We start from the raw sequence: 15552 nt of genomic DNA on the forward strand, positions 1-15552 counted from the left end.
TAACATTATAAACAAAGTTCACACAGCTAATAAAACCCTCAAAATTGTTCTTTACAAAGTGTTCTTCATGCAGCATGTCTAATCGCGTAAGTATAGTATTTATTTGGATGTTTACATTTGATTCTGAATGAGTTTGATGGTGCTCTGTGGCTAAAGCTAACATTACACACTGTTGGAGAGATTTATAAAGAAAGAAGTTGTGTTTATGAATTATACAGACTGCAAGTGTTTAAAAAATGAAAATAACTACAGTCTTGTCTTCTTGAATACAGTAAGAAACGATGGTAACTTTAACCACATTTAACAGTACATTAGCAACATGCTAACGAAACATTTAGAAAGACAGTTTACAAATATCAGTAAAAATATCATGATATCATGGATCATGTCAGTTATTATTGCTCCATCTGCCATTTTTTGCTGTTGTCCTTGCTCACTTACCTAGTCTGATGATTCAGCTGTGCACATCCAGACATCCTGCCCATGTCTAATGCTTGAACATGAGCTGGCATATGCAAATATTGGGGGCGCACACTCCGACTGTTACGTAACAGTTGGTGTTATGTTGAGATTCACCTGTTCTTCGGAGGTCTTTTAAACAAATGAGATTTATATAAGAAGGAGGAAACAATGGTGTTTGAGACTCACTTTATGTCATTTCCATGTACTGAACTCTTGTTATTTAACTATGACAAGTTAAATTCAATTTTTTATTCTAGGGCACCTTTAAATAATGCTTAATTGGTACTAAGGGGCACAAAGTTTGCCAAGAAAATCTCCCCCACACTATTATAGCCTGAAGCATTGATACAAGTCAGGATGGATCCATGCTTTCTTGTTGTTTATGCCAAATTCTGACCCAACCATCTGAACTTCGCTGCAGAAATCAAGACTAATCAGACCAGGCAACTTTATTCCCCCCCCGAATCTTCTGTTGTCCAGTTTTGGTGAGCTTGTGCAAATTGTGGCCTCAGTTTCCTGTTCTCAGCTGACAGGAGTGGCACCGGTCTGTCCTCTGCTGTTGTAGCCCATCTGCTCCAAGGTCCTACGTGTTGAGCATTCAGAGATGTTCTTTCTGCAGACCTCGGCTGTAACGAGTGGTTATTTGAGTTACTGTTGCCTTTCTATCAGCATGCTCTGACCATTCTCCTGTGACCAGAACTGCCGCTACCTGGATATTTTCTCTTTTTTGGACCATTCTCTGTAAATCCTAGAGATGGTTGTGTGAGAAAATCCCAGTAGATCAGCAGTTTCTGAAATACTCAAACCAGCTCATCTAGCACTAACAACCATGTCACATTCAAAATCATTTGAATCACTTTTCTTCCTCATTCTGATGCTCAGTTTGAACTTCAGCAGATCGTCTTGACCATGTCTACATGCCTAAATGCATTGAGCTTCTGCCATGTGATTTGGCTAATTAGATATTTGAGTTTTTTTTTTTTTTCATACGGTTTCATTTATTCAAATTAATTAGTAAGTGACATTAATATAAAATAATAAGTAATGCAAATTGTTAGTTTTCTTTGAGGATTTATCAAGGTTTGGACACTAATGAGTTAACTATTTTCAGACACTACTAAGATGAGCCAGCAGAGGGTGTATTAAACTTGCAGAAAGTGTCCTATAAGTAACATATTAATTATTGTAAACAATACTGGTTAATCAATGTTTTTAACTAAATTTGTGTTTTTCCATTCTGTAATAAATAATGCTATTGTTTTAATGTGTACATTATAATTATTGTTATTATATTGTTGTTTTTATTATAAGTTAATATAAAATAAATAAAAACAACAAAGCTTCACGTAAATGCTTGCCTGTTGTTGACTTGCCTTGCAATAGAAGTAAATGTGACCTACTTTTCCCTTTCCAGGCATCATGCCAGCTGTCAAAAGTTTTAGTCGAGATTCAATAGTCCAAAATTCCTGGCTAAAGCAGCATAACACAAATGAAAGAGCTTGTCTTCTCGTATTGGAGTACATTTTTAATTGATTTTCGTTGATGTAGCTGCAAGCATGTTCAAGTATGTAGTGGAGCTGTTTAAACTATACATTTTAAATGTTATTTTGCAGCTCAGCAGGATTGCATGGCATATATCACAGATTTATTGCAGAAGCAAAGTGAGGCCAATATGTGCAAGGATAATTTGACTCGATATATGAAGCACAAATCTAAACTTGCCAATGGACTTGTTGTAGATTCACTAAAAGTGATTTATCCTGATTCCAGGCTGGCTGTTTTCTTGCTGTAATAGATGTCCTCCTTTAAAATATGCAGATGATTTGAGCAAACAAATTGAGGATCTGCTTAAATGTAGATTTGTTTTATACTATTGAGTATATTTCAGATGCTTGGTAACATTTTTGAAGCATGTTTTAATATGTGTGGTTGCTAGGGTATTCTGGGCGATTACATACCAAGTTTATATTTTATTTATTTAATTTTAAACAGGCTTATAATAAATCCAGATACCTTCTACCTCTTTTCAGCAATAATCAATCTCCAGTCTTAAAGCAATTGAAAGCTGTGGACACGCTCAAGATTGAGTTGATTTGAGTAACTCGTGCAATCTTGCAGCCGGGGAGTGAAGGGAGTGATGGACACTTTGATTGACAGCAGTTCATAAATCCATGTAATGACTTCAGGGTCCTGCTCCGCTTCCCTGTAATGTGACAGGTGATAGGAGGAGACAGCAGACTGCTGAGTTGGTGTTTCTCACAGCTGACCTTAACACTTTTCAACCCTCCCTGCTTTTGTCTCCATGCAGCGAACCCGCAAGAGAACAGATGCTGCAGTCCAGAATTCATATGCAGACATAAATCTGTTTAAAAGTGTTTTTAATCTGAACGTAAGAATCATTATTTAGAAGGCCATATCCTCCCTCTAGATAAACATTTGTCAGCCTGACGCAATGCATATTGGTAAAATGAAAACCATCAATTCCCTTATTTTAGTGATACCAGTCACTTTTCTACAGTAAATAGTAAATAAAAAGATCAGCATGTAATTCCAAGCAGCATGCTGTTTTGGATGTGGATGGTGAATCAATTTTGGATGATTTATTTCTTTAATAGGTAATTTAAAAGCCACAATAATGCCCCCTAAAATGCCCTGCAATGTTCAGTCATAACTTATGTTTACATTACTATTTTCCACCCTTCTCTGATCCTCAGAATTAAACAGGCTGTTTTTACTAATGTACCATTAAGACTTCTCTATGTAAATTACCTCTGTCATGATTGTTTACCGTCCGCATAATGCAGTTTATTAGGGTGAGTCAAGTTGCTGAATACTGAATAGACGTTCATGTGTATTATGTAGGTGGTCATGTTAATAAGCTCATGGTTCTAACATCATGACAGTTTTGGAAAGGCCTTTTTTTCAGCTTAGTATTCATCTGGAAGTTCTTGAAAGTTTGTGTCTAAATGGAGCACTGAACTGAGCAAGTAAAATAATTCTTTCCCAATATCTGGTCCCTTTAAGGCTTGTCTTAAACTGCTGGCCCTTGCAGTTTCATTATAATGGGACATTTATGAGACAAAAGGGACACCATAGTGTAAATCGGCCTGCATAGTCGTGTTTTTAATGCGCATGCTGTATCCTCAGCACCTTCCAGCCTCTAGCTCAGGTACTTTGACAGAGGAGTCCCTGGGGTCTCATTTGGGTTGAAGTGTGCAGCTGGCATTTCAAACAGTCCTGGTACGCTGTCTTTACATCAGGCTTACACTGAGTAAGAATGACTTTAATTGGCACTCCAGCTTCCTTTTAATCTTTGAATAACGAAGAACTATTTGAGGCTGGCGAGTTGGAAGGTATATCATCCCTTGAGTAGTCTTTTGATGAGAATTAGTTAGTTTTGCACACTCAGCCTAGTTAAGAGATGTTCTCTCCTATACTCTGAATATGTAACTGTGATAGCAGTGATGATTTACTTTTGAAGAACTTGTTAGTTTAATTTTTATGTTCCCTCAAGGCACTGCTGTATGTTATTTATTTTTATTTTTTTGCACATCGCACTGGTGCTATAGAGGTCAAAAACTTTGTTTGTTGGCACACAATTGTAGCACGAGTATAAAACGTCTGTTACCATCTCTGAAAACAACCACAAGTAGTGCAGTTCAACACTTAAACAGGCATGTGACCAATAAAGGACATAATGTTCTATACAGGGCATACCAAGAAATGTTTTCAGACGAACATTTTCTTAATTTGCCACAAATGGAATGTAGCACCTCTTGCTTAACATTTAAGTCAGTTTTGTTTACATATCCCAAAATCACTAATCACAGTCCAAACAACATCAACATTTAAATGATTGTTTCCTTTTTTTAACCCAAAATAGGGGGTTGTGACTGGGAGCAATGAGTACGCGCATGTATAATGTCTTTTTCATACTCGTAGCTGGATGGCGCCCTAGCGCAGAAACTCCACAAGTGATACTCATAGAAGTCATAAACCTTATGACATTCCAGAAAACCCTTTATATGGATAAACGCCTCTAGCTCTTGCTAGCAGAATGAAACACTGATAGAGACGTTTCGATCACTGAAACATGAAGACAATATACATACGATTGGGACAATATAGAGTTTAACTGTGTTCTTCTAGACATCTCAGGTATTTTCATAAGAATAAAGTATTAATGCAGTGCTAATTGACATAGCCTTTATCACTGAAATATAATACTATAAAATAATACCATTTCTGCCTCATTCTATGATGAGAAGCCACATCAGATCACAAAAGAGTCATTTCAAGCACTTGACTGACGCTGTGAAGTGAGTTTGGAGTAAAAGCATGTCATTAAATGATCTCTTTTGTTGGACAACAGGTTTGTAAGTGCATCTCATTACAAGTTTGGAACAATGTTTGGTGCATGTTGATTTTTCAAATGCATATTATAAGCAGTGTTGGGGGTAACGCATTACAAGTAACATGAGTTATGTAATCAGATTACTTTTTTCAAGTAACTAGCAAAGTAACGCATTACTTTTACATTTACAACAAAATATCTGGCCATGTAAACATGATGCTTATTGCTGTTCTAGACTAAACGTGAGCATTTACTCGTCTCATTTACAGATTCAGTATTCCACAAAATGATTAAAAACCGTGAAATGCAAACTCAGAATATTACCCAATTCTGCCATAATTAAATATGTTAAAAGACACAAATATACTTTATGTATAATCTCACTTTATTAACCAGTGTCTTTGCTGCTGACCTTCGATGATCCAATTCAACTATACTAACAAGCAAAAAAGACTTTCCTTCAGCCTGAGACTTATTCATTTAACTTTTGGTGTGAATGGGCATTAACCTTTGCCAAAAATAGAACTTTTGTGTTTGTTCTTTTGTTATTAAAAAAACACACACACACAAAAAAAATCAAGCAAGCCCAGCCCAGTTGAGAAAAAGTAACGCAAAAAGTAATCTACATTATTATTTTCCATAAAAAGTAACTAAGCAATATTGTAATGCATTACTTTTAAAGGTGCCGTAGAACGTCTTTTCAAAAGATGTAATATAAGTCTAAGGTGTTCCCTGTGAATACAGTAATAAACGATGGTAACTTTAACCACATTTAACAGTAAATTAGCAACATGCTAACGAAACATTTAGTAAGACAATTTACAAATATCAGTAAAATATCATGATATCATAGATCATGTCAGTTATTGTCAATTATTGCTCCATCTGCCATTTTTCGCTATTGTTCTTGCTTGCTTACCTAGTCTGATGATTCAGCTGTGCACATCCAGACATTAATACTGGCTGCCCTTGTCTTGAACATGAGCTGGCATATGCAAATAATGGGGGCGTGCACCCCTGTTACGTAACAGTCGGTGTTATGTTGAGATTCGCCTGTTCATCAATCTTTTAAACAAATGAGATTTATATAAGAAGGAGGAAACAACAGTGTTTGAGACTCACTGTATGTCATTTCCATGTACTGAACTCTTGTTATTTAACTATGCCAAGATAAATTCAATTTTCAATTCTAGGGCACCTTTAAAAGTAACTTGTTCACAGTGCACTTCATCATGAAACACACACTGTGCATATATTTATTTAATTGAAACTTTACAATTTCATAATCACACTAAGCCAAATCACGATTTCAGTTTCAGTTAATCATGCAGATCAACTTGACACCAAAAAAGCACACAACAAACACTCACATCACACAAACAAGCTGTCTCGCACACAAAACTGTGTCACACATGTGCTACTGAGGTCAATTTGTACATCGCACAGATCGATTTTATATTGTATCGATTTTATATGTCTGTACACTGTACAGCCCTGCCTCAAGGTCAGTATGAACTGAATGTTCAGCTGCCAGATAAAGGCGATCAGGAATGCTCAATTCTGAATCGCACCTGTTGTATCCCAACAGCTTGTACTTTTCTAGGTGAGCGTGATTAGTTTGTCTAGGGTGAATTGTAACTAAACTTCACAGGAAGCCTGTGCCAAAGCGGACACCTTCCATTCTCACCCAAAGACCCTTCACTCCCGTCGACGAGCGTCTGTGAAGGCATCTGCTCGTGGGAATCAGTCAGGGAGCCATTTCCGCCACTGTTGGGAACCTGCTTCCAAAAATAACCCGTCATGGCCAAAGGTGCCAAGATAATAAGAGGCTCAGAGCAGTGATTTATTGTCCTGAACAGATAGCAAGGGGAAAGGCTGTCACTTGTCTTTTAGACCAGTGTTTGTGGGCTGCTTGTGTCAACTGTAAATTCAGGTTTTGGTATTACACTACTGTTCAAAAGTTTGGGGTCAGTAAGACATTTTTTTTTCATTCAGCAAAGGATGCATTAAATTAATCAAAAGTGACAGCAAAGATTTTTACATTGTTACAAAAAAAATTATATTTCAAATAAATGCAGTTCTTTTGAACAACCGTTTCAACATTGAAGGATTTCAACATTTCTGAAGGATCATGTTACATTGAAGACTGGAGTAATAATGATGAAAATTCAGCTTTGTCATCTCAGGAATAAATTACATTTTATATATACCGTAAATGACACTGAGTACTTGTGGTGTGTTATGCTCTGTTGTTTTGAAGTGCTGCTCACTTTAAACTGTAGAAACGATAAAATGCCGCAATTATGTCCCATTGCCCAGATGGAACCAAGCCACCATTTGAATACACCTGGTTTAGAACTTATGATAATTCATGTTTTTATGATGGATTTATGAACAATTTTGGAGTGTTAGGCAAGGAATAGGTATGATTCACTGTTAAAAATAAGATCAGTGAGTCATGACAATATATGTTTTTCCATTACTTTAACTCATCAAAATAATGACTTGTACAGCCAGTTTGTTTATAGCTACTTAAAAATGTAAGGCAGCAACTTTAGATTTTAAGTTGAATTAGGGCATTTTTTTATAGTGTAGAGAGATAAAAAAAAATCAGAAAACCATTGAGAGTAAAGATGATCACAATATAATTTATTTTTAATGTCGTGCCTATTTTAATCATCCAAACATAAATCACCCAAATGCAAGTGTAGTTTATTTTATTAGGCAGGCCAAAATATCAGAATCAAATCTGCTGTGCTATAAACTCTCAGACGTTCACATATGGTTTCAGCTGGCATAGTGCATTGATCCCAACACAAGTATGCTCATAAAAATGACATTTATAACGCTTCATAAAACATCTCTACTGTTTAATGGCATTTTCTTGTCGCCAAGACACTTAGACCCACAGGTCGAGTCTGACGTCCCAGTAGACCGGTGTATCCAAGCACACAGTGATAGCCGAGAGCCACTCCCCTGTGTGCGGGCAGGCGGACTAACTAGCCGACTGGGCTGCAAGCTTCCTCTCTCTCTCTGTCGCTCCGCAGCTGGTGCTAACGGACGGACGAACAAACGCAAGGGGTGGGGGGGAACAGACCGTGTGGAGCGCAGAGGAGATGAGAAGAGAGAGGAGGACCATGACTAGCGTAACCCGCGCTCTCCCTCGTTTACTTTCAGACACCGGGCAGAAAAAGAGTGCGCTGGAGAGGAAAGATGTTCGGAGGATATCCTTCCAGAGGCCCAAAGGCACCATGGAGTATGTGGTGAGTAGTAGGTGTTGTCTGTCTGATCCAGGTGGCTTTGTTTACATAATGCACCGGTGTGTGTGTTTGTGCGCTTGACTAAGGATGAGTGTGTGTACACAAAGTCGCATGTATGTAATTATGTTTGGGATGGAAATGTGTGCTTGCACATCAGGTATGATTCATTCACTCTGCAGAGCTGTTAGTATGTGCTGCAGGAAAGACTTTAATTGCTCTTATTCATGGTACAGTAGTTTACCTGCTGTCTTTTTGCAGCTGGGAAGCAAGGTGTTAGGACAGGAAAATATGTACCACACATAATAAAATGACTCTATATTAGGAGGTTGTGTGATATCTTATTGTGTGAGCATTTAAAGTCTTTGCAGAAACATGCCTTTCTCCTGCCTTTATCATTTTAAATGATTTGAGAAAGAGAGAGAGAGAGAAAGCGAAAGCAAGAGAGAGCTTTTTCATATGCTCTTGAGATGACCTCAAATCAGGTGGTGACTTTCTCCATGGTAACAGTGGCATTGCCGGGGATGCTGGGAGATGAGGTGGCAGCTGACTGGTGCTTCTGTCAGCCTGCTATCTTTTAGCCAGACCTTTAGGTGCATGGAATAGAGCTTTATTTAGAAAATCTGTGTGTATACTTACAGCACATTATTTTTTATTTTATTTCTATTTTGTAGTTTTTTTTATTTTTTATTTATTTTGCGAATGTAGTTTATTTTATATCAATTATATAATTGATTTAAACCAATATTGAAATTAGATAATATCACCAGTATTATTTTAGTATAATTTATTTCTATTATTTATTTTTTCATATTTTGTATTAACTGAAAATATAAAAATCAAAGCTTTCATTTTAAATTTTTGTTTACTTTTTAGTAATTTTGTTAGGTGCTTCTGTCATTTTTAAGAGTTTTAGTTCTAGTTTTAGTTTAAATTATTATTTAGGGATTTATTCTATATATATTTTATATTTATTTATTTATTTATTTATTTTTATTTTATATTTTTTATATTAATATACATTTTAGTTTAATTTATTTCCCGTTAGTAATTTTAGTGCTTCAACTTAAACTGTTCAAATTTCAGTTAGTTGTCAAGGCAACATTTGTAATTTGTAAAGTTTTTCATCTAATGTTTACTTTTTATTTCAACTTTATCTCAATTAACATTTTTTTTAATAGTTTAAGGTTCAGTTAACGATAATAGATCCTGATCGATTTTTTTTCAAACATTAGACTGCTGTTGTTCTGATGTCTGATTTTACTTAAAACATGTTAAATTCTAGGTTTCATGTGAGAAATATAAATTTTATAATATACTGTATGATATCGGTATCAAAAACTAGATTTTATAGAAAAAAAAAAATGTGAGTGGTACCCTTTCAAAGCTAACTGCTATGATGGAGTAGTGAAGGAGTGGTGTGTGTGACAGGGTGTTGCTATGCAGTTGCTACGGCAATCTGGGGGGTTGCTAGGTCGTTGCTATTCTCTATGAATTTCTCCAGGCTTTGGTCCAGTCTATGGTGTTGTTTTGTTCAATTTTATCATCCATCAGGAGAAAATCGTCTGAAAAATTAGGAAAGGAATAGCTCTCCTCTCCTCAAAATGATAGTCTCATTCGTGTCTTTAGCACAAATGGTGCAAGTTACATGGAAAATTTTAATACTTGGGAATTGGTTATCGATTTCAACCTTTAATATATTCCCTGGTCACTGAAAAAGTTGGTATGAAACTGCTATGAAGGGATTAAAAAGAATTTCCAGAAGTTTTTGTAGCTGTTACTGTTGCTGTTTTGTAACCAAGCCCCCACCTTTCTCTTTCTTATTGTCAGTGTTGTGAAACCGTACACTTTCCCTCTGTAATTGCACACCCTAATATCCACACCAACCAATCATAGTGATTTGTGGTCCTGTGTCCACAGAGATTGATGGGTGTAATCAATCAATGCTCTTAGAGCTACACAGCGATTGTACTTCATTCCTACGGTTGTGATGAGATCCATGTACCTCATATGAGTTTTCATTCCGTAGCAGATATTGGAAGCGGGGTTCGCACGTGGATAGAAGATTTGATGAAAAACTATTTCTTGTTGAAAAAGATATCTTTTGAAATGGACAGTTTATTATATCCAAACTATATTAAACTTACACACACACACACACAGATAAACGAACATATACATGAACAGAAGATGAAATATATATATGCAAATGTGTGTGAAACTCATCAGTAAACTCAGGGTCCCTCTGAAGGATAAATTGAATGCAGACAGAGAGATGGCCCTCAATTATTTATGTCCGGCTGTTGGACTGTAAGCGATACCCAATGAGAATCAATGATTTGGATCAGGTGACTGAGTGATCCGGAGATCTGAGATCCTGCCACCTGGGGATTTATCAAAACGTACAAATGTGACATCTTGCCACTGCGACGAGCCATCAGAGGATGAATTCCTCATTGTCGCCATTGCAGTAAACACACTCATGCATCATGCAATATGAAAGCCTTTAATTATAATTTGTCTCGAGGTAATGACTGAATTCACTGAATGCTTTTTTTATGGTATGTCATTTCTATAGCTGTTATGTTTCTATAATGTTTCATCAAATCATGTCTTTTGTGGCATAAAGATGCTTTTGTTTTCATTGGGTGAGATATTTTTAAAGCTTTTCAGACTCGGTGGTCATCATGGAGCCGGCTCAATACGTCCCTCTGTGCTCTCTTTTGTGTGTTTAACATGACATTTAGAGATTCTTGAATGCTATTTGCAAAGCATACAATCATCTCCCCATGGCACTGAAGGACAGATATTGTATCTCGAGAGAAGGTTAGAGCTCTTCAGCTATAATCAAACCACGTGCTTCTGAACAAGTTTGAAGGATATTGATTTAACACCTAGTGAGTTAGAGCTTACATGAAAGCTGTTTTGTTATGTATCTTAGTTATCTGATTTTGGACATAACCATTCGGTTTAAATGGGCAAAATCACATTTAAACTGGTTGGTAGCTGTGGGTTTAATCATTTTGACTTATACAGTTAGATTTTTATTGTGTATTTTACATACTGGATGACACTGGATAAATGTAGCAGTTTCGAAAATAAAATAATGCTGTGTTTTTGTTTTAATATTGCACGTTTTTCAGATGGATAAGAGAGAAGGGGAACTTTAATTTTAGATGATGTGTTGTGTTACAGGTGGACATCTCATAAAATGCATTGGTCGGTTTTCACAGGGGCCTTGATTTGCTGTTCCAACAGATTTAAAAGCTTAGTCAGCCGTGTTACTTGGAAGCTGATGTCTTCATTTTAGAACTTTTTTTAGCTTATAAAATGATATCTAACTTTTGTTTTTGTCTGCCTCAACTCTAGGTGGAGTCCCGGGACACACTCAACAGCATTGCGTTGAAGTTTGACACGACTCCTAACGAGCTCGTCCAGCTCAACAAACTCTTCTCTCGCGCTGTGGTTCCTGGCAAGGTACTGTATGGTGTTGTCATTTTTAGAACAGATGGTCTCTGTGTCCAGCTGAACTCTCTTCCAATTAGAGCTGGACGAAATTCTTATTTCACAAAATGAGAAATTTTATTTCATATATCTCGTGATAGTTATTTTGTGTTATCTCATTTCTGTTATTAAAAATAAGAAAATGAGAGGCAAATTCTAAACAATAGGACAAATACAATATAACAGAAATATGAATTAAATTTAAAGTTTTTCAGGTACAATAGGTATTTAAAGTGATAGTTCACATAAAAATGAAAATTATTCCAGGTTTTAACTCACTAAAGCCATCCTAGGTGTATATGACTATCTTCTCTCAGATGAACACAATCGGAGTTATATAAAAAATATCCTGGCTCTTCTGAGCTTTATAATGGTAGTGAATGGTGCTAACGATTTTGAAGCCCAAAAAAGTATATCTATCCATCAAAAAAGTAATCCACACATCTCCAGGGGGTTAATAAAGGCCTTCTGAAGCGAAGCTATGGGTTTTTGCACGAAAAATATCATTATTTACAACATTATAAATATATAATAACCAGATTCCAGCAAACATCTGTACACGACTTCTGACTTATGGCAGAAGGGGAAGCTCTGACGTGATGCATTACATATTTAATAAATGTGGAAAGGATAGAGCAAAACAAAATATATATATTTCGATATAAGAGAAGAGGAGCTTGGGTTTGTTGCCCAGTCCTGTTTGTTTGTTTTCTTACAAAAACCCATCGCATCGCTTCAGAAGGCCTTTATTAAAGGAGCCGTATGGATTACTTTTATGATGGGTGGATGCACTTTTCTGGGCTTCAAAATTATTAGTGGCATTCACTACCATTATAATACGGAAGAGGATTAAGGCCACGCAATAATAAAAAAAATAAAACCATCTCGAGATTAAAGTTGTTAAATTTCGAGAAAAAACTTTTGAGAAAAAAGTCTAGATGAAATGTTGAGAATAAAGTCATTAAATTATGAGAAAAAAGTCTTTAAATTACGAGAACAAATTCGTTAAATTACGAATTTGTTCTCATAATTTAATGACTTTTTTTCTCAAAATTTTATCTCGACTTTTTTCTCGAAATTTAACGACATTTTTCTCATAATTTAACGAATTTGTTCTCGTAATTTAACGACTTTTTTCTCAAAATTTAACGACTTTTTCTCGTAATTTAACGAGTTTATTCTCAACATTTTATCTCGACTTTTTTCTTAAAATGTAACAAATTTTTTCTCGTAATTTAATGACTTTATTCTCAACATTTTATCTCGACTTCTTTCTCAAAATTTAACGACTTTTCTCGTAATTTAACGAGTTTATTCTCAACATTTTATCTCGCCTTTTTTCTCGAAATTTAACGAGTTTTTTCTTGTAATTTAATGATTTTATTCTCATAATTTAATGAGTTTATTCTCAACATTTTATCTCAACTTTTTTCTCGAAATTTAACAACATTTTTCTCACAATTTAATGAATTTGTTCTCGTAATTTAACAAGTTTATTCTCAACATTTTATCTCAACTTTTTTCTCGAAATTTTATTAATTTTTTCTCGTAATTTAATGACTTTATTCTCAACATTTTATCTCGACTTTTTTCTTGAAATTTAACAAGTTTTTTCTCTAAATTTAACAACTTGAATCTTAAGATGGTTTTATTTTTTATTATTGCTTGGCCCTAATCCTCTTCCTTAATATAAAGCTTGGAAGAGCCAGGATATTTTTTAATATAACTCCGATTGTGTTTGTCTGAAAGAAGACACATATACACCTAGGATGGCTTGAGGGTGAGTAAATCAATTTTTTTTAACATGTAGATAGAATTAGTATAGAAATTGATGCAATATTTGCTGTACTATGCAAGTCTTCACCTTCTGAATTAAATCTAAAATGTATTCTTATTAAAGCTAAAAAAAGTTATTCAGTCTAGAGTAGTTATTTTCTCTCTTGTTTGATTCACATTAATGACAGAGCAGCAGGTAGGTTTATTAGGCTTCTACCACTTTTTTTTTTAGACCAAATGCACAGATCCATTATACTGATACACATCTGTTTACTTTCACTTGAGACATAACTGGCTGTGTTTACATGAATACTCCACACGATGGGCATTTTGACATAATTGCATGTGTACTATTCAACCATTCAAATGCAATTAGACATGAAAGAGGACTAAATTTGTGATCAAATTAAGAATATAAGTTCTATTTGTTCAGTAAATAATTTCAATGCTGAGTTCTGAATAATAATTCATGCTCTCTGCTTTCTTTTGTCATTTGGTTTTGTTGGAGATCAAACTAGCTGTCTGCTTGTTTTCATTCACTATTTCATTTGCCCGTTTAATTTTACTTCGCTAAATACTAAATGCTGTTTGCATGTGAGATGATATAAATCTAAATTGTCTGTCTTGATCTTTAGGTTCTGTATGTCCCTGACCCAGAATACATCTCCAGTGCGGACAGCTCTCCCTCCCTCAGTCCCATCAGCCCCCTCTCCCCCACCTCTTCAGAGGCTGATCTGGAGAAGGCCACCACAGTAAGTGCCACCTCAATCTTCATCCACAGCTTTCAGTGGGATCGTATAGTGGGAGGACATGCTTATGCTTGTCCTTTATCATTGTTTAAATTGCACAGGTATATGATTAAATGATTTTGGATGCCAAGGTCTGATCAGTTTCCCACAATTTGTTACTCAAGCAAGAAGAATTGCTTTTTATATTCACCGCACATGCTTTTTGACCTTTGAGCATGCATTGTTTTATGTGCCTTTCTATTGTGAAGTCCAAAAATCTTTTAGCTCATTGTGGTGTATAAGCATATTTTTGCATGATTTGGAACAGGGATGGGGGAATTTAGTAATCCATGTAATAAGTTGGGTTTCATTAATGGCCATTCAGCGTAATATGAAGACTTACTCAGCTCAAAAACCAGCAAGTTATTAAGTGAAACGGCTTGAATCATGATTTCACACTAATGTAATCTATGTCTAAATTTATGCAATAGGCCGTATAAAGTGAAATAGACCATGTAAAGTGAAATAGAAGTGCCATGGACTATCAGTTTGCATAGCTTGCATTTTTACATGGATTCAATTATTTTCCATTTACTTCAACCAGTTTTTAATTTGTAGTTGCTGAGCTGAGCCTGTTCAATTTAATAGGTCAAGAGATCCAAATCAGTGGCCAAACTCCTTTACATACTTGAAGACATTTTAAAGACCTGCTTTGATATATATATATATATATATATCTCAAATCACAGCCATGCGGATATAGAGTGATATCGCACGACTACAAGTGTGATACTGCATTTATACAACAGTTTGACGGCACAAGTGTGTAAATAATTAAGAAAAAATGGAGTGTCTTTAAAAACCCTCTTTTGTGAGGAACTACTTCCTTCCGCCACAGATTCAAATCTTAAGTTGATTGTTTAATCGCATATTTGAGGTCTAAACAACTACATTCTCAAGTAAAAAAAACTCTTAAAACTACATTTCGTTACACAATAACAGTATTATCTATAAAAATATGGTGGGTTTGCTGGTCCGCCATGACACTCGCTGTGAGAATGCTGAAAGTGGAGTGATTCAAGCGGTGAAACGGTTCCTGTGTAATATTATGGCATGGCTGGAAAACCTCTCAGCCAATTAGATTCGAGAACCAGAAAGAACTGTTGTGTGTGTATTTATTTATTTATTCGTTTGTTAGTTAGATTTTCTTTTTTGCTGCCCTTTTTAAAAATTCTAGACTTGACCTACTGTATAACTCAAAAGTCATGCGTACTATATGTGTGTTAGTTAGAACTCCATTCACATCAATTATAAATGTATGGAAAAAATAACCAGTAAGTTCTTAAAAGCTTCCCCTTTTGTATTCCATAATAGATATCATGCATGTTTCAAACATCATGATGTTGAGTAAATTAGCACATTTTCATTTGTGGGTGGACTATTTCTTTAATCTCGGTCTCAGATAGTTTTG

The 15552-nt window shown here is 35.5% G+C and overlaps 1 protein-coding gene across 2 annotated transcripts in view; it reads left to right on the forward strand.

The window, feature by feature from the left end:
- Positions 1-15552, forward strand: part of oxr1b (oxidation resistance 1b) — a 62858-nt gene that overhangs the window by 22052 nt on the left and 25254 nt on the right. For both annotated transcript variants that reach the window (XM_067412139.1, XM_067412140.1), the window contains exons 4-6: positions 7994-8079; positions 11443-11550; positions 13989-14105. In XM_067412139.1, the coding sequence (XP_067268240.1) occupies positions 7994-8079; positions 11443-11550; positions 13989-14105 (311 nt within the window). The remainder of the gene's footprint in view (positions 1-7993; positions 8080-11442; positions 11551-13988; positions 14106-15552) is intronic.

Source organism: Chanodichthys erythropterus, chromosome 15 (genome assembly GCF_024489055.1).
Source record: "Chanodichthys erythropterus isolate Z2021 chromosome 15, ASM2448905v1, whole genome shotgun sequence".
NCBI lineage: Eukaryota > Metazoa > Chordata > Actinopteri > Cypriniformes > Xenocyprididae > Chanodichthys > Chanodichthys erythropterus.